The following is a 23,723-nucleotide window of genomic DNA, read 5'->3' on the forward strand; positions in this document are numbered from 1 at the left end:
CTTCTGGAGAGTGTTTGCTGCACTGAAAGTAAAGGGGCTGAATAATTTTGCACGCCCAATTTTTCAGTTTTTGATTTGTTAAAAAAGTTTGAAATATCCAATAAATGCCGTTCCACTTCATGATTGTGTCCCACTTGTTGATTCTTCACAAAAAAATACAGTTTTATATCTTTATGTTTGAAACCTGAAATGTGGCAAAAGGTCGCAAAGTTCAAGGGGGTCGAATACTTTCGCAAGGCACTGTAGCTACCTTAAGGTGAATGCACTAACTGTAAGTCGCTCTGGATAAGAGCGTCTGCTAAATTACTCAAATGTAAAACACTGAACAAAAGGCAACATGCAAGATGACTGGGAAAAAATAAGGTAAGGGCGTGGATCAGATAAAACAGTCTGTATCTGGTGTGACCACCATTTGCCTCATGCAGTGCGACACATCTCCTTTGCATAGAGTGTATCAGGCTGTTGATTGTGGCCTGTGGAATGTTGTCCCACTCCTCTTCAATGGCTGTGTGAAGTTGCTGAATATTGGCGGGAACTGTAACACGCTGTCGTACACGTCAATCCAGAGCATCCCAAACATGCTCAATGGATGACATGTCTGGTGAGCATGCAGGCCATGGAAGAACTGGGACTTTTTCAGCATCCAGGAATTGTGTACAGATCCTTGAGACATGGGGCCGGGCATTATCATGCTGAAAGATGAGGTGACAGAGGAGGATGAATGGAAAGACAATGGACCTCAGGATCTCGTCACGGTATCGCTGTGCATTCAAATTGCCATCCATTAAATACAATTGTGTTTGTTGTCCGGAGCTTATGTCTGCCCATACCATAACCCCACCGCCCCCATGGGGCACGCTGTTCACAAAGTTGACATCAGCAAAGTGCTTCACTCATACGATGCCATACATGCTGTCTGCCATTGAAACCAGGATTCATCCATGAAGTGTACACTTCTCCAGCATGCCAATGGCAATCAAAGGTGAGCATTTGCCCACTGAAGTCGGTTGCAACGCCAAACTGCAGTCAGGTCAAGACCCTGGTGAGGACGTTAAGCACGCAGATGTGCTTCCCTGAGACGGTTTCTGAAAGTTTGTCCAGAAGTTGTTCAGTTGTGCAAACCCAAAGTATAATCAGATGTCCGGGTAGCTGGTCTCAGACGATCCTGCAGGTGAAGAAGCCGGATGCGGAGGTCTTTGACTGGCGTGGTTACATGTGGTCTGTGGCTGTGAGGCTGGTTGGAAGTATTACCAAATTCTCTAAAATGACATTGGAGGTGGCTTATGGTGATAAATGAACATTCAATTCTCTGGAATCATCAAACATCAAACTTTTAACAAGACACATCTGTTAATTAAAATACATTCCAGGTGACTACCTCGTGAAGCTGGTTGAGAGAATGCCAAGAGTGTGCAAAGCTGTCATCAAGGCAAAAGGTGGCTATTTTGAAGAATCTCAAATCTAAAATAGATTTTGATTTGTTACTACACTTTTTTGTTTACTACATGATTCCGTAAATGTTATTTCATAGTTTTGATGTCTTCACTATTATTCTACCTTGAATGAGTAGGTGTGTCCACACTTTTGACTGGTACTGTATATACAGTATATCACAAAAGGTTTAGACAATAATGGCTGTGTGTTGAATTATTTTGAGGGGACAGCAAATTTACACTGTTATACAAGCTGTACACTCACTACTTTACATTGTAGCAAAGTGTCATTTCTTCAGTGTTGTCACATGAAAATATATACTCAAATATTTACAAAAATGTGAGGGGTGTACTCACTTTTGTGATATACTGTATATGTTTTATAACACTAGTTACATACAAATATTACATGTTTTACTCCAAGTCCAGATCCTAACCAGGGTTGTAAGTGTGCTGAGTGTGCTCGTCCAACAGGCTATGATGTTTGGGCTCACAACACAGAGAGGAGTGGTACTTATGCTGTGATGTGATGATGAGAGCTGGAGATAGCAGAGCAGTCTAGCACCCACACACTCTCCTGTACTCACAGGCTCTATGGTAGGGATAGGCAGTGCGTGTGTGCGTGTGTGTATGTGTGTGTTTGTGTGTATTTTAATGATGACGAGGGCTGTAGAGGCCCCCAGAGTGATATTTTTATCGACTGTCTCATCCATCATACTCCTACAGCTACAGCAGCATGAGACCCTGGGTAGGCAGTATACTGAGGGGGGGGGTCAGCCCTGTCTTTTAGCTTCATACATTCATAACATTATGCTCTGTCTGACTGAGCAAGAGAGATACGAGGTGAGAGAGAGAGAGAATGAGAGAGAGGGTGTGTGAAAGAGAGGTCGTGTTTCTTTTGTAGTTGACAAATACAAACCCCCCCCCCCCCCCCCCCACACACACACACACACACACACACACACACACACACACACACACACACACACACACACACACCCAGGCACCCTTAGCAGCAGTTGGCAGTGCCCAGCCCAGGCCCATTAGCACGTTGTCTGTGTGCTACGCGGTGTGGTCTGGGTGGTGCAGGTTGTTGTCACATCATGACCCAGCTGGCATACACAGGAGAGGAGAGAAGCGCTAACAGGCAGACTCCCGGCTGCAGAGAGGCTCATACGCTGAAGCCAAAAGTCATGTCTGCAGAGAGGCTCATACGCTGAAGCCAAAAGTCATGTCTGCAAAGAGGCTCATATAAGCTTTACACAGGGTTGGTATAGGCATATAGCAGGTCAATGATGTCCTAATGCCATATTACATAGCGGTTCAATTTTGACCACCGTACAGTGGATGCAGTCCAGGCCCTGTTTTAATTCTACAATGTCTCATGGCCTCCAGCATCAGAAATGGGTCCTTTTCCGATTGGACATTGGACAATAAAGTTATATTGTAACCCCCCTCCTCTGTCCCCCTCTGCAGGTTGGAGTGGGTTGAGATCATCGAGCCGCGCACGCGGGAGCGCATGTACGCCAACCTCCTCACCGGAGAGTGTGTGTGGGACCCCCCTCAGGGGGTGCGTATCAAGAGGACAGGGGACAACCAGTGGTGGGAGCTGTTCGACCCCAACACCTCCCGCTTCTACTACTACAACGCTTCTACGCAACGCACCGTCTGGCACCGCCCGCAGGCCTGTGACATCATCCCCCTCGCCAAGCTACAGACGCTGAAGCAGCACACGGACGTGCCCTGCCCGGGAGGGACAGGGGGGGACAAAGGAGGGAGGACGTCAGCGGATAACAGTCCAGGGAGGAGCAGTGCCGTCAGTAGAGAGGGGAGCACCTCGTCTTCACTGGACCAGGACCTGACCACATCGGAGAAACAGGGGAACAGAGAGGAGGCAGAGAGGTATAAACACACCACACAAAATAAACTACACGAACATGACCACAACCCTAATTTGACCACAACACCAGACCAGGAACTGAACACATCGGAGAAAACAGGCGAGGAATACACACCACGCTGACATCAACCCTAACCCTTAACACAACCACAACACTAACCCTAAACACGAACAATGTACCTGACCCCAAGCCTAATCCGAACTCGAACTCGACCACAGGTAGGAGGCAGACAGGTCGTATACAGAACTATGACCATAACCAGGGCCTAAAATGAACACCCGCCACCGGCCAAATGCGGGTAGATTTCGGCATTGGCATGTAATGTATACAATGTCTTTTTCACCAGCCACTTTGGCGGGTGGTCAGGGCTCCACAATGCGAGCATTTCACTTGTATTTGTGAATAAAATAGTCAAGTGTGATCACATTTCTAGTAATATAAATGCTGCAGTAGTATTTCCGCCGTTTTGTTTCATGATCTAATTTACTTGAAACAAAAGTCTACTGAGGTGAGTCTTTGTCCTGTTTTTTTGGGGCTATTTACATTGTTTTGTTCACAAACTAGGTTGTTTTTCTATGTTTGAGTTTCAACAGCCAGGGAAGCGAAGACAACGCTTCTACTAGTCAGATCTCACAATCTCACAAACATGACTTGAGTCATGCTACCACGGTAACGTCCTGCCCTTAAAGGGGCAGGTGAACACCCGTGATATTTTGGTTAAAAGACTCAGGACACCAACAAATGTATTGTCAATATACCACATTAGTTACTTCGTACTAGTAATACATTTATTGTTTTAGAAACATTACAAAACATGCTCATCCATTTTTTTGAGTTTTAGTTGGTGGTAGATTTGTTTTTATCTACCTGACAAAGTGGCTGGTGGACTAAAAGTAAATGTTATGCCCTGACCACCAAGACAAATCCTGTAGGCTCTCTGTCGCTCTCTCTTTTCCCATCTCTCTCTCATTTTTTTATCTCTCTATCTTGCTCTTTCTCTCTCTCTCCTCCCTCTCTATTGATTGACCCATTTCTCCTCCTCATTCAGATTTCCTCATTCTCTCACTCACCTTCAGTTTTCCTCTCTCCTCCTCTCTCCCCCTCTCATTCAATTCATCTTGTTCTCTCTCTAACGAGTCTGTCTTTTGCTTATTAGCTGCAATCTGCTGCAGTCTTCTGTGATTGGTGGAAACGCTTGGCCGGGGTCGCAGTGTCCTGTAAATGTGTTCAATGCTCCTGTCCCTGCCAGAGCTGGAAAAAGACCCTTCTCCACACACACACACACACACACACACACACACACACACACACACACACACACACACACACACACACACACACACACACACTCCATTACCAAACATATTTCAATAATATTTGATGTCGGTATATCCCCTCTATGTTGGCCTGTGTGGTCCAGTACAAGTTGTCCTCTAGAGGGTTTTTGTGATTTCAGGTCATTAAATAGCGAGACTGGTTTGTCACGGTCACACCGGCCATCCTCCAGATGGATTGTGGGTATTAACCTTGAGGTCCACAGAAAAAGACAAGGATTCCATTTAGGAACCGTGGAGAGAGAGAGGTGAGGAAAAGATTGAGGGAGGGAGAATAAGAGGAGTCTGAATTTACTGAAATCCTTGAGCCATCCTATTCCCTACTATGTCACTGTCTGTTGACTAGTGTGTGTGTGTGTGTGTGTGTGTGTGTGTGTGTGTGTGTGTGTGTGTGTGTGTGTGTGTGTGTGTGTGTGTGTGTGTGTGTGTGTGTGTGTGTGTGCATGTCTGTGTGTGTGTGTGTTCCAGTGCGTTGCCAGCACCCTAAATATAAAGCACTCTCTTTATTCAACCACACTTTGAAGGGTGTTGGCACTATCCTCCTCCCTCCCCTCTCAGAAATCACCCAATGTCACATGGATGTTAGTGCATTTGTCTGTCAGATTGTATATGCAAAAACTGTTTGAGTATCATTCACTACCATTAGATGGGGACAGCCTGACAGAGAGGTGTTTTGCTGCGGCGGAGTTTGAGTTGAAGTTCAGTGGAGTTGAGTCGATTAGAACCCTAACTTCCTGAAGGTCATGCATATTGATGAACACATCCGTAATGCATGGTATATACTAAGCATATATGTGTGTCTGGGAGTGTGTGTGCTTGCATGGGAGGCCATCTGGAGTGAGGAGTGACAGACTGCAGCTGTCACATCAACCTGCCCCGGCCTCACCTGAAAAAACAAGCACACACACCTGCTGCTATGTATAGCATCATTATTGTTATTTTATTGTGTTACTTTTTATTTTTATTTTTAACTTTATTTAGTAAATATTTTCTTTAAATCTATTTTCTTAAAACGGCATTGTTGTTTAAGGGCTTTTAAGTAAGCATTTCACGGTAACACCTGTTGTATTCGGTTTGATTTGATTTTGTGTGTGTACATACAGTATGGGAAAGGAAAGGGGATACCTACTCTATTGCACAACTGAATGCATTCAACCAAAATGTGTCTTCCACATTAAACCCAACCCCTCTGAATCAGAGAGCTGCGGGGGGCTACCTTAATCGACATCTAGGTGATCGGTGCCCGGGGAGCAGATGTTGTTCAGGTTCGACTGCCTTGCTCAAGGGCAGAACGGCAGATTTTTTCCCCACCTTGCCAGCTCAGGTATTCAAACCAGCAACCTTTCGGTTACTGGCCCAACACTCTTAACCGCTAGGCTCCCTTACCGCCCATGTGTGTCAGATGTCCGTCAAACGATGCTGGCCTTCAATTCCCCTTTGATTTGACTTCATTATAATAGTTGGTTGGTGATGGGTTGGTTGATCACATTGATTGATTGTGTTAATTAAATCATTACAGTGGCTAAAGCCATGCTCGGTCAATACACATGAGAACAACAAACCCAGCCAGGTAACCCTCCTGATAGGAGTGGAAGCCACTCACACACACAGTGTCGATAGAAAACGCAATGGGCAACCTGTCATTTTTGTGCTTGCTAAAGGCCTCTTGGTCCCTCAGCAGGAAGATAAGGGAGAGGGGAGAGAATGTGTAAATTGATTTTGAAGGTCGATTGTCTATGAATTATTTATGACTGGGGAGAAGAGAACAATGTTCACTTTGTAGTGGCTTTCTAGAGAGAGAGAGAGAGAGGGGGGGGGAGATTTAAAGAGCTGAAGAGGAGGAGACATGGAAAGAGAAGACAGACAAGGTGACTGGGAGTGACAGAGTGTCCAGGAGGGAGATCAGGAGATGATAGAGGAGAGGTGGAGAGTGTGAGCGAGGAAAAGACAGAGAGAGAAGAGAGGTGGTTGTTTCTCATGGCTTCCGAGCAAAGTATGGTCCGGCCCAACACACACAGCACTGTCATCTTTAACGCATGCACGCACGCATGCACACACACACACACACACACACACACACACACACACACACACACAAACCCCCACACACACACACACACACACATACACACACACACACACACACTCATTGGCCACTCCAGCATTCAGCTGTGGCCTTGGGCATCAGAGCATGGAACTATTGAAGACAAGGGTGGCCAATGCTGCAATCAATTTCACACCCTACTCTCTCTCTCTCTGTCTTTATCCTCGCCTCCATCTCTCTTTCTCTGGCTTTTCTCCTCCACTTCCTCCATCTCTCTCTCTCTCTCCTCCTTTCTCCCAAAACTCATCATTTATATTTCTCTCACAGTTTCTCTCTGCTGTTCACTGTTTACTGAAAAACACACAAGGTGAAAAATGTATCGATGTTGCCTTGAGGGGCGTCTAAGATTTGAAAACATTGGGGGCTTAGTACAAAGCCAGAAGGGGGGTCTTGGGGGCATTCTCCCCCTGCCAAAAAAAGAAGGAATTTCAACAGCTAAATTCATGAATTTGGTGCACTTTTAGATATACATTGAGAGATTAGGACATTGAGACATTAGATCTTTTTCAGGAAACTTGCACCTTCCCACCTGCCACAGCAGACACTGCCAGTACTCAATTATAGTTGCTACTGTTGTTATCTCTACTCTGGAACACTCTGTACTCTGGAACACATACATCTACAGTGTATTGCCAAAAAACCACTCAACAACTTCAAACATATAGACTCTGACCTGTCCAATGAGCCAAACTGATTTTTAAAAATCCCACAGTACCCAAACACCCCTCTTAACACACACACACACCCACACACTGGGCAGTAATTAGAATCCATAGAGCAGATTTAAGTGTTGGTCTATTGCGTGCTCACCCCTGCTGTGACTCTCTCCATCGCTTTTGTATGTGTCATTTGTTGCTGTCTTTCTTGTCTGCCCTCTTCTGTTGCTGTATTTTAGTACGCTGTGTTGCTGTCTCTTGTCTACCCTCCTCTCTCGTCCTGACCTTGTTTTACTAGTAATTTCACAGGCCTTTTCCTCCTCACCTGGAAATTATTCGTAAACCATGTTTTACTTTTTCACTGTCTTTATTTCACCTCTTATAATTTGTGCAAATAAATAAAACGAATTAGAATCTATAGAGCATCTTAAAGTAATACAGTCTACTGTGTGCTCATTCCACCTCTGTTCTTCTCCATCTACCCTCTTCTGTCACTTTCTCTGGGTCTTGTCTGTTGCCGTCTGTGTCTTGTCTGTTGCTGTCTCACGTTCTAGTTTGTTAATGTCTCCTTATCTATCCTTTTCTGTTATGGCCTGTTCTATTCTTCTGGTGTCTCTCTCCATCATATCCTATTCTTCTGTTGCTGTCTCTGTGTCTAGTCTGGTGTCTCTCTCCATCATATCCTATTCTGCTGTTGCTGTCTCTGTGTCTAGTCTGGTGTCTCTCTCCATCATATCCTATTCTTCTGTTGCTGTCTCTGTGTCTAGTCTGGTGTTTCTCTCCATCATCTACTCTTCTGTTTCTGTATCTGTGTCTTCTCTTGTGTGTCTTTAGTTTTGCAATCCAAAACAGTCAAGGGGATACTGGGGTAGCGGCATTTGTTTTGAGCCTGTGTCTGGGTCACTTAAATCATCCTCTTCCCTACCATTTGCCCCTGGCTGCTGCTGTTCTAAGTGCTCCACTGGCCTGCTGTTCTCATCTGTCCTCCTCCCTGGCTCATCTGAATGGTAGCAAGGTAGAGGTGCAACATGACATTAGTTAGTTGTAAAGGGCACTTCCTGATTTGGCCTCGTTTTAGGTTTGGTTCATTAATAAATGCTAGCGGCCTGCCTGAATTCAAATGTGAGTTGGTTTCGGGGTTTGGTTTGATGTGGGTGTCTTGTGTGTGTGTTCGCAGGTGAGAAGAGTTAGTCAAATTATTTAGCCAATTAGCTTCAGTCAGCTGGTGTGCGACCTGACTTTAGATAGTCTATCTACTGGGCTTGTTAGGGACCTTCAATAAATTGTACAATGTAAATGAGACAATATTTGCACACCTTTTCGTTTTCTCATTAAATGCTTTCAATATTTGTCTATGCATTTCTGCAATTTATATTTGGTTTGAGGTTTTTAAGTCATTGAAATTTTGAGATATTTGAATTTGAACATATGTACATTGTGTAATTTACCGATGGTCCCTAAATAGCCCCATATTGATTTCCAAAGTCAACCACAAATGTATCACATGCAATAGGATCAGGTCGCATGCAGCTGCACTCCGAATTGATGATTACTTGTGTAATGCCAGCTGTGGGCATGTGGGCAGGAATGACATAAACCCTACCTTCATTTACGTTGTGATGCAGTCACGACCACAAGCCTCACAAAAGTCAGTTTTGGATGAGACTGACTTCATGACCAAAAATATTCTGTTTACACTCTGTAGTCAATTTTGACAGTAGAATAAATGTTTCTGACTCACGTCGATGCCAAATAGGCTGTTTTCTAAATGAGAAATAGTTTTTTTAGGAGAAGTCGCTCTTTAAAGTTACTGACACACGACTAGGGCAATTCAACTAAAGAAACATTCAATTGTCTACATAACATGACAGATAAGTAGCTGCATAGCCCCTAGGCTATATGAATATAAAGAGACATGAGCCCCAAAAAATGATCCGTAGAATGTACTAAGTTACAAGACCATTCTGTATGATATACAGTACATGGAGTACACAAGTGTAATGAAATGCTTACTTGCAGGTTAACCTTGCAGGCAATGCAACAACAATAGAAAAAGTATGTTTTTAAAAAAGTGAATAAAAAGAGTAATTCAAGTAAAAGCTCTATGAAATCATTTCACAAATTTAACAACGGACAATTTTTTACAAATAGTTACATATCCTATATGCAAATGACAGACACGAGCCAAGCATGTTTACCTGTAGAAGGGAATAGTTTATAAGACCTGTCAGTTCTACATCAACATTGCTAATTTTAAACAGGGTTAAATGTAATGTTGTTGTAAAGTTCAACTTCAGTCCACAGGGGGCACTGTGTAACTGTCAGAAGATATGTGCTTCAGCCAGTAGCTACCGAAGTGGTTAGCCAGCTACAGAATCAAAGCCCATCAAATACACTCGCCGGAAATAAACACTTTTCCTAACATCATGACTTATATCAACATCCTTAGCTTGCCCATTCACTAAATATACTGTTAACTAACTCTGACGGACACCCAATAGTTTAAGGGTACTGAACGCTAATGCTAGTTTATTAGCATTAGCCAACCATTATGCTGAGGGAGACTAGCTAATTAGCCAACTCTGCTGCTGCTGCACTTTGACTTAATGGCTGTTCTGGCCTCTCCACCTCATTCACCGTTGCCTCAACCAACTCAACCCGTTGGTTCGCTTGTTTTGCCACTCTTTCGGAAGAAGTTCTGAATATCCATATTTTCTGCTATGCTGCAGACTCTTGACTGAGTGACGGACGTTTTGCTGAGTGATGACGTTGGCATCGAACCGCTGGTGCTGTAGGTTTGGGGGAAGAGGTCAAGGGACATGAGTGGGCCACTGCATTGTGAAATCTCAACCAATCCTAGCAGGCACCGCGTCACTCCAGGGGCTTCTTGCAGTGGCTGCTACTGCCTAGCTCAATATATTGTATTTTTTGTTATATACTGTGTAGCGCAAGTGATGTGTGGTTATGGTAACTCATATTAGACCATCAAAAGGTTCAGTGCTGGGTCAAAAACATCCTTCAGCACTTAAACCTAAATTGCTCCAGGGGTGCCGTACTACCATAGCTGACCCTGTAAAACAACACATTGCACCTATCTGCCAGCTCCTTGTCGCTCTGTCCCTGCTGCCAGATGGAATAATGAACTTACTCTCTCCCTCGCTCTCTCTCTCCCCCTCCCTTCCCTCTCTCAGGACCTCTCCGTTCAGGTGGAACACAGGTACTAAGGAGAGGATGCTGATCAAGGTGACAGACAGAGAACCCAGCTTCCTCTCTCACCAGGGGAATGGTTACTCCCCCTGCGACCCCCCCACCCTCCCCCTAGTCCCTGCACCCGGCACTGGCACAGCCTCCCGTACCCGCCGGTCCTCTGGAGGCTCCGCCCCCCCTGATGGTGCCCCTGACGGCTCTCCCATCCTCTATGTTGACCGCCACCAGTCGCCCTTCCTAAAACGGGCGGAGCTAGGGGGCGGAGGAACAGGGACCCACCGGCGCTCGTCGGCTGACTCACAACCCTCTTCCCCCCGCTATGCCTATGAACCCCCCCTCTACGAGGAGCCCCCCTCGGAGGTAGGACGCTCCAGCAACACAGTTACGCAAACACATTCGTAAAACACCTTCAAACGCACCTTTCAGCTAGTTTATGTCTTGTGATTTGACTGTGTTCTACCTGCCTTTTCCCTGTATCAGTATGTGTCTGTCCTGTTTCGTCCGCTCTTTTGATTCATTTTAATTGGCCTACGATTTAAATACAACAAGATTTGACTTCACTTGCACTTTTATGTTAATTAACTTTTTTAACATAAGTTGAACTTGTCCTTGACTGTAGGACACAAATGTATTGTTGTTATTATTATTATTATAGTACCAGCCCCCGCCCATCTACGAGGAACCTCCCACAGATGTGATGCGCCACCTGGGCTCTGACTCCTCCTCCTTGCTGTACGGCACAGGGAAGTCCCCCACCCGGGGAAATCCCTCCTCGGGGACGCCCCTCTACCTCTCGCCCAAACAGAGCCACTCCCCCTACGGTCAGCTGGTGCTGACCAGACAGAAGTGCCCAGAGAAGACACAGAGTCTGGAGTACAGCCCTGCAGGGAAGGAGTACGTCAAACAGCTGGTCTATGTGGAACAGGTAGGTAGTCCGAAGGTTAGAGAGATGGACCAGCAACTGGAGTGTTGCTGGTTCAAATCCCATGTCTGACAGGGAAAAGTGTGGTTGGGAGTGTGATGGTAACTGGAGAGTTGCTGGTTCAAATCCCATGTCTGACAGGGAAAGTGTGGTTGGGAGTGTGATGGTAACTGGAGAGTTGCTGGTTCAAATCCCATGTCTGACAGGGAAAGTGTGGTTGGGAGTGTGATGGTAACTGGAGAGTTGCTGGTTCAAATCCCATGTCTGACAGGGAAAAGTGTGGTTGGGAGTGTGATGGTAACTGGAGTGTTGCTGGTTCAAATCCCATGTCTGACAGGGAAAAGTGTGGTTGGGAGTGTGATGGTAACTGGAGAGTTGCTGGTTCAAATCCCATGTCTGACAGGGAAAAGTTTAGTTGGGAGTGTGATGGTAACTGGAGTGTTGCTGGTTCAAATCCCATGTCTGACAGGGAAAGTGTGGTTGGGAGTGTGATGGTAACTGGAGAGTTGCTGGTTCAAATCCCATGTCTGACAGGGAAAGTGTGGTTGGGAGTGTGATGGTAACTGGAGAGTTGCTGGCATCAGTCGGACGTTTGTGTACATTGAACAATAAAGTAATCTTCTTCTTCTTCCTCCGCCTACAGTCCTCCTCCAGCCCGCGTTTTAAGACGTCCGACCGCCTCCTTCGCTACGGGACCTCCACGGCCACCCCTTCCTCCACGGGGGGTTATGGGGGCTCCTACGGGGGATCCTACACCCTCCAACACAGCCAGAGTCTGATCCGGGACCCCCGGCTGCTGCTGGACTACGGGGGTGGGGAGGGGGGCGAAGGCGGGGGCCAGAGGCTGCTCTACGAGGACTCCATGTCCTGGAGTTCCAGTCAGCACCACTCCCTCTCCCTCTCCGGGTCTACAGGAGGAGGGGGCTTCTCGCCCGGTGGCAACCGCAAACGCAAGACCCGGAAGCCCTCCCTGCCTCAGGAGCTGGGGAGTTGTGGAGGGGGTGGTGGGGTGGAGCGGGAGGAAGGGCCAATGTCGGGGACGCTGTCGGAGGCGGTGATGAACCAGGCCAGGCTGGCGTGGGAGGCCCAGCAGGTGATGAAGCAGAGGAGCAGTTGGGACTCAGCCCCGGGAGGAGGGGGATCGGCTGGTGGCTGTGCCCAGGGAGGTGTGTCTAAAGACGGGTACGAGAGCGACGGTGCGGTGCCTCTCCCCCTGCCAGGCCCGGTGGTGAGGGCGTTTAGTGAGGACGAGGCGTTGGCACAGAGCGACGGGCACCACGGGCATTACCACTGGAAACGCAGCACCTTCGACAGACTGGGCTTCCCTCGGGCACTACTGGAGAAGAGCCTGTCTGTACAGACCAACCTGGCCTCGCCTGAGCCCTTCTTACACCCCTCACAGGTATACGCAGTACACACACACACAGTCTATCACTGCACTGCCGACTCTAGCATTTATATTCTATGTCGCTGTAGGTTTGTGTGTGTGCGCACACTTGACTGTGTGGGGCCTCACTGCATGCTCTAGCTCATCTTCTCTGTAACAGAGACATGCCCTGGCTGCCGTAGGTCCATGAATGTTTCATAATGTGCAGAATCAGACAATTATTTGAAGAGCCAGAGCTCAGATGGATTTATGTAATATCAATACTGCTGCTACTACCACATACCTACCAGGCAAACACACACACACACACAGACACACACACACAGCCCAACACATGCACATAAATAGATTGACACACCAGGCCATAAACAAAGACACACAGACCCATACCACATTCTCCAACACCTTTTAGTTGTGCTGCTGAGATAGAGCGACAGCAGGTCTGCTTTAAGGTGTCAAGAGAGATCGGAGCCATGCTAGAGAGGGATGGGAGGCTGTGGGGAACTACAAGCCAGGATTTATTCTGCTTCACATATGCAGCCCTCCCTCCCTCTCGCATCCCTCCAATTATCCTTTCTTTCTCTCTCTCTCTCTCTCTCTCTCTCTCTCTCTCGCTCTCTCTCTCTCTCTCTCTCTCTCTCTCTCTCTCTCTCTCTCGCTCTCTCTCTCGCTCTCTCCCTCTCTCTCTCTCTCTCTCTCTCTCTCTCGCTCTCTCTCTCTCTCTCTCTCTCTCACTCACTCACTCACTCACTCACTCACTCACTCACTCACTCACTCACTCACTCACTCACTCACTCACTCACTCACTCTCATATCTATCATCACACACCCTTGTTGTAACACACACACACACAAACACACACACTCACTTTTTTTTGCCTTATGACAATAACTTATTTGCATCTTGGTGCAAACTGCCCTCACATAAGAGAAATCTGCTACTTTCATAACCATCGGAGAGAGGGAGAGGGAGAGTAGAGAGGGTTGAGAGTGAGAGAGGGGAATAGGCAGTTGGAGAGAGGGAGAGGGAGAGTAGTGGGGGGTGAGAGTGAGAGAGGGGAATAGGCAGTTGGAGAGAGGGAGAGACGCAGGGGGTAGTGGAAGATAGCAGGCCTGAAAGTGCTTACAAAGAAAGAAATTGCACTGAACACAGGATAGCAGCACTCAAACTCAGAACAGGGGAAAGAAAGAAAAACGTTAAAAGGGCCCTCACGAAGAAAGGGCGAGAGCGATGACTGGAGAGAGAGAGAGAGTGAGATGGAAAATATATATATATATAGAGAGAGATGAATATATATATATAAAAATCTGAGAGAGAGAGTGAGATGGAAAATATATATATATATAGAGAGAGATGAATATATATATATAAAAATCTGAGAGAGAGAGTGAGATGGAAAATATATATATATATAGAGAGAGATGAATATATATATATAAAAATCTGAGAGAGAGAGTGAGAGAGAGATGTAAAAAGAGATTCCAAAAAGTTGACTGGGACAGTTCTAGCAGGGCAGACATTTTACGAACTGACTTGTTGGGAAGGTGGCATCCTATGACGATGCCACTTTGAAAGTCACTGAGCTCTTCAGTAAGGCCGTTCTACTGCCAATGGTTGTCTATTACGAATGCATGGCTGCGTGCTCTCTTTTATACACCTGTCAGCAACGGGTGTGGCTGAAATAGCTGAATCTACTCATTTCAAGGGGTGTCCGCATACGAATGTATGTATAGTGTATACTGATGCCACACACAAACTTTCCCACTCAGCACATACGCTACTGCTACTGTCTACTGTCTATCGCTTTACCCCTACTATATGTAGATACAGTGCTTTCAGAACATATTCACACCTTTTGACTTTTTACACAATTTGTTGTGTTACAGCCTGAATTTAACATGGATTCAATTGAGCTTTTGTGTCACTGGCCTACACACAATACCCCATAATGTCAAAGTGGAATTGTGTTTTTCAAAACATTTACAAACTATTTAAAAGTGAAAAGCTGAAATGCCTTAAGTCAATAAGTATTTAAGCCTATATAAGTTCAGGAGTAAAACAAATTGCTTAATATGCTACATAATAAGTTGATGGACTCACTCTGTGTGCAAGAATAATGTTTAACCAGATTTTTTAATGATCTCTGTACCCCACACACATACACAGATTCAACCACAAAGACCAGGGAGGTTTTCCCAATTCCTTGCAAAAAAGGGCATCTATTGGTAGATGGGTATAACAACAAAACAGACATTGAATATCCCTTTGAGCATGGTGAAGTTATTCATTACACTTTGGATGGATATATCAATATACCCAGTCATTACAAAGATACATGTGTCCTTCCTAACTCAGTTGCAGAGGAGGAAAGAAACCGCTCAGGGATTTCAACATTTCACCATCACCATGAATGGTATCTTTCAAACAGTTGCAGAGTTTAATGGCTGTGATAGGAGAAAACTGAGGATGGATCAGCAACATAGTAGTTACTCCACAATACTAACCTAATTGATAGAGTGAAAAGAAGGAAGCCTGTACGGAATGAAAATATTCAAAAACATGATTCTTTCTAAACAAGGCACTAAAGTAATAATGCAAAAAAAATTGCAAAGCAATTTACTTTTTGTCCTGAATACAAAGTGTTATGTTTGGGGCAAATCCAATACAACACATTACTGAGTACCACTCTACATATTTTCACAAATAGTGGTAGCAGCATCATGTTATGGGTATGCTTGTAATCTTTAAGGACTGTTTAGTTTTTCAGGATAAAAAATAAACAGAATGGAGTTAAGGACAGGCAAAATCCTAGAGGAAACCCTGGTTCAGTCTGCTTTTCACAAGACACGAAAGAGATGAATTCACTTTTCAGCAGGTCAACAACCTAAAACACAAGGCCAAATCTACACTGGAGATGCTGCCCAAGAAGACAGTGAATGTTCCTGAGGGACCAAGTTACAGTTCTGACTTAAATCTACTTGGAGATCTATGAAAAGACTTGAAAATGGTTGTCTAGCAATTATCAACAACCAATTTGACAGAGCTTGAGGAATATTGACAATAATAATATGCAAATGTTGCACAATCCAGGTGTGGAAAGCTCTTACAGACTTACCCAGAAAGACTGTAATAGCTGCCAAGAGGAGTGTGGAGTGTGAATACCTATGTTAAATTAGATATTTATGTGTTTCATTTTCAATCCATTTGGAAAATGTCTAAAACCATGTTTTCACTTGGTCGTTATTGGGTATTGTGTGTAGGCGGGTGAAGAAAAAACATCTATTTAAATCATTTTGAATTCAGGTTGTAACACAACAAAAAATGGAATGAGTCACGGGGTATGAATACTTACTGAAGGCACTGTCGCTACTTCAATTACCTCGTACTCCTGCACATCGACTTGGTACTGGTAGTCCCTGTATAGAGCTATGTTAATTTTACTCATTATTGTTATTCACTGTGTATTTATTCCTCGTGTCACTATTTCTCTATTTTTTTATATATATTTTTTAAAACTCTGCAATGTTGGATAAGGACCCCGTCAGTAAGCATTTCACTGTTAGTCTAACCTGTTGTTTACGAAGCATGTGACAATTATATTTCATTTGATTTTATTCTAATTTATGATTATTTGTGTGGTGCCAGATGTGGGCAGGATTTAAAGAAACCCAACCTTTGTTGTCATTGGGATGCAGTCACACAAGTCTCACAAATCTCTGTTTTGGACGACACTGCCTTTATGACCAATATTATCCTATTTATAATTTGTAGTCAATTTTCTCTATTAATTATGTTTGTACTAGGGTAAGAAGGCATTTGAATAAGGAGTATTTCTCTGTCTTTCGCTCTCTCTCAGTCGGAGGATCTTGGAGCCTGTGCTCAGTTCGAGGCAAGTCGTAATGCTCGGAACATGATGCCCAGCGCAAGCTGTGGAGTTTTCCCAGAATTCACCCTGCGGAAGCCGTCCTCGGAGACCGACATCGAGAACTGGGCCTCCAAACACTTCAACAAACACACACAGGTACACGCACACACAAACCCAAACACACACACATACACACTTAACTTTACAGCTAAACACACACTGATACATGACATACACACACACAATTATTCTACTTTATAATTTAACATTCACAGGAACAGACAAACACTCTCATGTAAAACCCAGTACTCACTGTCTCACACAAACATATTTATGTAGGGCTGGTCGGTATACCATATTTGACTAAATACCGATATTGATGTCTGGACCGGTTTAAGTTTTTACTTTCCCTTCTATAATGATATTTTAATGTTTGGTTTGTTAAATGTGATATGTGATATGCAACTATGCTAATCGCTAGTTAGCTGGCTAGCTAGCTTGTACTAAGAGTCAGAGCCAACATAGCTAGTTAGCTAATACTGCCTGGTACCAGTGCTGATGTAGGACGAGGCTAGCTACATGAAGTTAGAAAACATGTAATGTAACATCTAATTAGGGTCACCTGGAAACACTGACCAACACTTTGGTTTCTACCCTGTCAATAATTCCTCACTGGCTAATTCATGCGTTGTCATGTCAAACAGCAATGCATTATAGGTGCTGCTCACTGTATTCCAACTATAGAATTAGACTATAGAATTCCAACAGTTCACCAATTAACTAGGCCTAGATTGTTTTGGCCGTATCATGCTGCTTGGCACAGTGTGGAAATCATAATTAAACTGTAGGAAATGCAGAAATACTGTATATGAAAATATCATGCTGCGTGTCACAGTGTGGCACAGTGTGGAAATCATATTTAAAGTGTAGGAAATGCAGAAATATATGAAAATGCTGAAAATGAGTTTGATTTGGAGTTGGATTGAACAGTATTAATGGAGAAAGCCCCATAGAAATAACATATAATTGATGTGTTGCCACCCTAGGGTCATGAACCACTCAGAAAGCATATTTACAACATTTATTATTCAAAAACATCAAATACCGTCATACAAATATTGTGATGTAATATTTTGTCCATATCGCCCAGCCCTACATTTATAGAGGCTCTAGTATAACTACAGCAAAATATTCACCTATCACTCCAACCTCCCTCGTTCTCCTCCTCCCCCTTCCCCCTCCCCTTACCTCTCCCCCTCCTCTTCCTCTCCTCTTCCTCTCCTCCTCTCGCCCTCCTTTCCCAGGGTCTGTTCCGGCGCAAGGTGTCCATAGCCAACATGCTGGCATGGAGCAGTGAGCCAATCAGGAAGCCCATGATCGTGACGTCAGACCGTGCGGTGAAGAGAGAGGCGGTGGAGATCTTTAAACTAATCCAGACCTACATGGGAGACCGCCGAGCCAAGACTGACCCACTCACTGTCGCCCTGGAGGTCTGCGGACTCCCTCTGTCATGTCTACATCCCAAATAGCACCCTATTATCTAAATAGTGCACTACTTTTTCAAAAGGAGTGCACTAAAAGGGAATAGGGTGCCGTTTTGGAGCCCGTGTCCCTCCTTTCTGCAGCCATGTGTCATTTTATGTGCTGTTAAGCTTCAATTTGTCTTCAGTTTCTGATTTGTGCATCAAAATAATAATAATTTCATCCCCCCCTCATCTTCCCTCTTTTTGCCCCTCTCGCCCTCTCTGTCTTTCTCTTTTTCACGCCAAGACTGGCCCACTGAACATCGCCCTGGAGGTCTGCACAGACCCTTTTATTATCCCTCTCTTCGTTCTCTCCTTGTATCTGCTTTTTCATGTCTCTCTTTGTATCTACCTTCACTGTGTTGCTTCTCACTCCTCTCCTTTTTCACTCTGTTATTTTCTGCATTTATGTCTATCAAGCTAACAGTTTACCTTCGGTTTTGTAATTCTGCACGTCAAGGAAACAAAATGTGACTTTTAATAATTTCCCCCTCCTCTCCGTACTTGCTCTCCCCCCCCCCCTCCCTCCCTCCCTCCCTCCCTCTCTCCCCCCTCCCTCCCTCTCCTCTCTCCCCAGGTGGCAGTGCGTGGTTGGAGCAGTCAGGGTCTTCGTGATGAGCTCTACATCCAGCTCTGTCGTCAAACCACAGGTACACACACACTCACTCACACACACGGTCAGCTATACACCTAAACACACACAGCTTTAATCAAATGAAGTCTAACCCCATCCACTACTTCTCACAGAGAACTTCCGCTACGATAGTCTGGAGAGGGGCTGGGAGCTCATGGCTGTGTGTCTGGCCTTCTTCCCCCCAACTCCACGCTTCCACTCCTACTTGGAGGGATACATCTACAGACACATGGACCCCCTCAACGATACTAAAGGTGAGAGAGAGAGAGAGAGTGGGAGATGCCTGTGGTTGCGTACATGCGTGTGCGCGGTAGCTGGCCGACTGTGGCTATCACCTTGTAATGGCACAGACAGACAACCGGACATTTGGCCGTGCGTTGTGGAACACCTGCTGGGCATCGATGAAGGTGGCAATTTACCATGTACAATCGTTGGGAAATGAATAGAAAATGACAGACTATTTTTCGGTGGTCAGGGTCAATATAGGATGCTAATGACCTTTTTATGGGCGAGGTCTGTTTCCACAAATAGTCTTCCCAAGCTGTCTGTTATCTTTAATAATAATAATAATAATTTGGTTGGTACTTACACTACCGGTCAAAGGTTTTAGAACAACTATTCATTCAAGGGTTTTTCTTTATTTGGACTATTTTCTACATGGTAGAATAATAGTGAAGACATCAATGAAACGTCTATGAAACAACACATATGGAATCATGTAGTAACCAAAAAAGTGTCAAACAAATCACAATATAATTTATATTTGAGATTCTTCAAATAGCCACCCTTTGCCTTGATGACAGCTTTGCACACTCTTGGCATTCTCTTAACCAGCTTCATGAGGTAGTCACCTGTAATGCATTTCAATTAACAGGTGTGCTTTCTTAAAAGTTAATTTGTGGAATTTCTTTCCTTAATGCGTTTGAGCCAATCAGTTGTGTTGTTACAAGGTAGGGGTGGTATACAGAAGATAGATCTATTTGGTAAAAAGACCAAGTCCATATTATGGCAAGAACATCTTAAATAAGCAAAGAGAAGCGACAGTCCATCATTACTTTAAGAAATGAAGGTCAGTCAATCCGGAACATTTCAAGGACTTTGAACGTTTTTTCAAGTACAGTCGCAAGAACCATTGAGCGCTATAATGAAACTGGCTTTCATGAGGACTGCCACAGGAAAGGAAGACCCAGAGTTACATCTGCTGCAGAGGATAAGTTCATTAGAGTTACCAGCCTTAGAATATTGCACACCAAATAAATGCTTCACGGAGTTCAGAGGAGACTGTATGAATCAGGCCTTCATGGTCGAATTGCTGCAAAGAAACCACTACTAAAGGACACCAATAATAAGAAGAGACTTGCATGGGCCAAGAAACACGAGCAATGGACATTAGACCAGTGGAAATTTGTCCTTTGGTCTGGAGTCCAAATGAGAGATTTTTGGTTCCAACCGCCGTGTCTTTGTGAGACGCAGTGTGGGTGAATGGATGATCTCCGCATGTGTATTTCCCACTGTGAAGCATGGAGGAGGTGTGATGGTGCTTTGCTGGTGACACTATCTGTGATTTATTTAGAATTCAAGGCACACTTAACCAGCATGGCTACCACAGCATTCTGCAGATATACGCCATCCCATCTGGATTGTGCTTAGTGGGACTATCATTTGTTTTTCAACAGGACAATGACCCCAAAACACACCTCCAGGCTGTGTATGGGCTATTTGACCTAGAAGGAGAGTGATGGAGTGCTGCATCAGATGACCTGGCCTCCACAATCACCCAACCTCAACCCAATTGAGATGGTTTGGGATGAGTTGGACCACAGAGTGAAGGAAAAGCAGCCAACAAGTGCTCAGCATATGTGGGAACTCCTTCAAAACGTTGGAAAAGCATTCCATGTGAAGCTGGTTGAGAGAATGCCAAGATTGTGCAAAGCTGTCATCAAGGCAAAGGGTGGCTACTGAAGAATCGCAAATATATTTGTTTAACACTTTTTTGGTTACTACATAATTCCATGTGTATTGTTTAATGGCTTTGATGTCTTCACTATTATTCTACATGTAGAAAATAGTAAAATTACGAAAAACCCTTGAATGAGTAGGTGTTCTAAATCTTTTGACCGGCAGGGTATATTGTCCTATTTCATTTACAAGTGTGTATTATATGCATGTGTGAATTGGAAATGTGTTTTTTGAATATCCCATCTCCCCCTGAGACACCCTCGGACAGTGGGGTCACAACCAAGTTATCTGCATCCTCTGCTGTTATCTGGAGAATGTGTCTCTCTCTAGTCTCCCTATCATGCCAGGCTCTGTGTTTGTAATGTACATGTGTGGGATATATGTGTGGCTAGGGTGACTGGCCACTGATTTGGTTGTTATTGGAGCCTTTCGCCTCAGCATACCACAGTTGAATTCCCTCCAGTTCCACCCACTAGACTAGCCAGTTACTGAACTATTTGCAGTTTATTCTCTCTCTTCTCTTACTCAACTTTTCCCCCTTTCTCTCCCTCCTCGCTCTGTGGCTTCCGTTGAAGCCCTTCAGATATGAATTGTGCCTTTCATCCCTCTTCCTCTCATCCTTCTCTGAAAGCTTTTCAAAGTCCTCACCTCCATTCCTTCTCTATTCCGCATTCACCTTTTTATTCTCCTTTTCTTTTCTTTATGTCTCTCAGGCTCCCTCTCCTCCCACTGTCTGTCTGTCTGTCTGTCTGTCTCTCAGGCTCCCTCTCCTCCCACTGTCTGTCTGTCTGTCTGTCTCTCAGGCTCCCTCTCCTCCCACTGTCTGTCTGTCTGTCTGTCTGTCTGTCTGTCTGTCTGTCTGTCTGTCTGTCTGTCTCTCAGGCTCCCTCTCCTCCCACTGTCTGTCTGTCTGTCTGTCTGTCTGTCTGTCTGTCTGTCTGTCTGTCTGTCTGTCTGTCTCTCAGGCTCCCTCTCCTCCCACTGTCTGTCTGTCTGTCTGTCTGTCTCTCAGGCTCCCTCTCCTCCCACTGTCTGTCTGTCTGTCTGTCTGTCTGTCTGTCTGTCTCTCAGGCTCCCTCTCCTCCCACTGTCTGTCTGTCTGTCTCTCAGGCTCCCTCTCCTCCCACTGTCTGTCTGTCTGTCTGTCTGTCTCTCAGGCTCCCTCTCCTCCCACTGTCTGTCTGTCTGTCTGTCTGTCTGTCTGTCTGTCTGTCTGTCTGTCTGTCTGTCTGTCTGTCTCTCAGGCTCCCTCTCCTCCCACTGTCTGTCTGTCTGTCTGTCTGTCTCTCAGGCTCCCTCTCCTCCCACTGTCTGTCTGTCTGTCTGTCTGTCTGTCTCTCAGGCTCCCTCTCCTCCCACTGTCTGTCTGTCTGTCTCTCAGGCTCCCTCTCCTCCCACTGTCTGTCTGTCTGTCTGTCTGTCTCTCAGGCTCCCTCTCCTCCCACTGTCTGTCTGTCTGTCTGTCTGTCTGTCTCTCAGGCTCCCTCTCCTCCCACTGTCTGTCTGTCTGTCTGTCTGTCTGTCTGTCTGTCTGTCTGTCTGTCTCTCAGGCTCCCTCTCTTCCCACTGTCTGTCTGTCTGTCTGTCTGTCTCTCAGGCTCCCTCTCCTCCCACTGTCTGTCTGTCTGTCTGTCTGTCTCTCAGGCTCCCTCTCCTCCCACTGTCTGTCTGTCTGTCTCTCAGGCTCCCTCTCCTCCCACTGTCTGTCTGTCTGTCTGTCTGTCTCTCAGGCTCCCTCTCCTCCCACTGTCTGTCTGTCTGTCTGTCTGTCTGTCTGTCTGTCTGTCTGTCTGTCTGTCTGTCTGTCTCTCAGGCTCCCTCTCCTCCCACTGTCTGTCTGTCTGTCTGTCTGTCTGTCTCTCAGGCTCCCTCTCCTCCCACTGTCTGTCTGTCTGTCTGTCTGTCTCTCAGGCTCCCTCTCCTCCCACTGTCTGTCTGTCTGTCTCTCAGGCTCCCTCTCCTCCCACTGTCTGTCTGTCTGTCTGTCTGTCTCTCAGGCTCCCTCTCCTCCCACTGTCTGTCTGTCTGTCTGTCTGTCTGTCTCTCAGGCTCCCTCTCCTCCCACTGTCTGTCTGTCTGTCTGTCTGTCTGTCTGTCTGTCTGTCTGTCTCTCAGGCTCCCTCTCTTCCCACTGTCTGTCTGTCTGTCTGTCTGTCTGTCTGTCTGTCTGTCTGTCTCTCAGGCTCCCTCTCCTCCCACTGTCTGTCTGTCTGTCTGTCTGTCTGTCTGTCTGTCTGTCTGTCTGTCTGTCTTTCTGTCTCTCAGGCTCCCTCTCCTCCCACTGTCTGTCTGTCTGTCTGTCTGTCTGTCTCTCAGGCTCCCTCTCCTCCCACTGTCTGTCTGTCTGTCTGTCTGTCTGTCTGTCTGTCTGTCTGTCTGTCTGTCTGTCTCTCAGGCTCCCTCTCCTCCCACTGTCTGTCTGTCTGTCTGTCTGTCTCTCAGGCTCCCTCTCCTCCCACTGTCTGTCTGTTTGTCTGTCTGTCTGTCTGTCTGTCTGTCTGTCTGTCTGTCTCTCAGGCTCCCTCGCGTCCCACTGTCTGTCTGTCTGTCTGTCTGTCTGTCTGTCTGTCTGTCTGTCTCTCAGGCTCCCTCTCCTCCCACTGTCTGTCTGTCTGTCTGTCTGTCTGTCTGTCTGTCTGTCTGTCTGTCTGTCTGTCTGTCAGGCTCCTTCTCCTCCCACTGTCTGTCTGTCTGTCTGTCTCTCAGGCTCCCTCTCCTCCCACTGTCTGTCTGTCTGTCTGTCTGTCTGTCTCTCAGGCTCCCTCTCCTCCCACTGTCTGTCTGTCTGTCTGTCTGT

General features: G+C 45.7%; 1 protein-coding gene across 3 annotated transcripts in view; it reads left to right on the forward strand.

The window, feature by feature from the left end:
- Window positions 1–23,723, forward strand: part of LOC110521747 (rho GTPase-activating protein 39) — a 150,704-nt gene that overhangs the window by 103,152 nt on the left and 23,829 nt on the right. For 2 of the 3 annotated variants that reach the window (XM_021599581.3, XM_090231923.1), the window contains exons 2-10: window positions 2,910–3,335; window positions 10,620–10,995; window positions 11,291–11,560; window positions 12,201–12,959; window positions 16,802–16,966; window positions 18,115–18,300; window positions 18,581–18,607; window positions 18,911–18,983; window positions 19,081–19,221. In XM_021599581.3, the coding sequence (XP_021455256.1) occupies window positions 2,910–3,335; window positions 10,620–10,995; window positions 11,291–11,560; window positions 12,201–12,959; window positions 16,802–16,966; window positions 18,115–18,300; window positions 18,581–18,607; window positions 18,911–18,983; window positions 19,081–19,221 (2,423 nt within the window). The remainder of the gene's footprint in view (window positions 1–2,909; window positions 3,336–10,619; window positions 10,996–11,290; window positions 11,561–12,200; window positions 12,960–16,801; window positions 16,967–18,114; window positions 18,301–18,580; window positions 18,608–18,910; window positions 18,984–19,080; window positions 19,222–23,723) is intronic. The other variant, XM_021599582.3, reaches the window with a different exon arrangement.

This window comes from Oncorhynchus mykiss, chromosome 4 (assembly GCF_057628025.1).
Source record: "Oncorhynchus mykiss isolate SJ-2025 chromosome 4, ASM5762802v1, whole genome shotgun sequence".
Taxonomy (NCBI): Eukaryota; Metazoa; Chordata; class Actinopteri; order Salmoniformes; family Salmonidae; genus Oncorhynchus; species Oncorhynchus mykiss.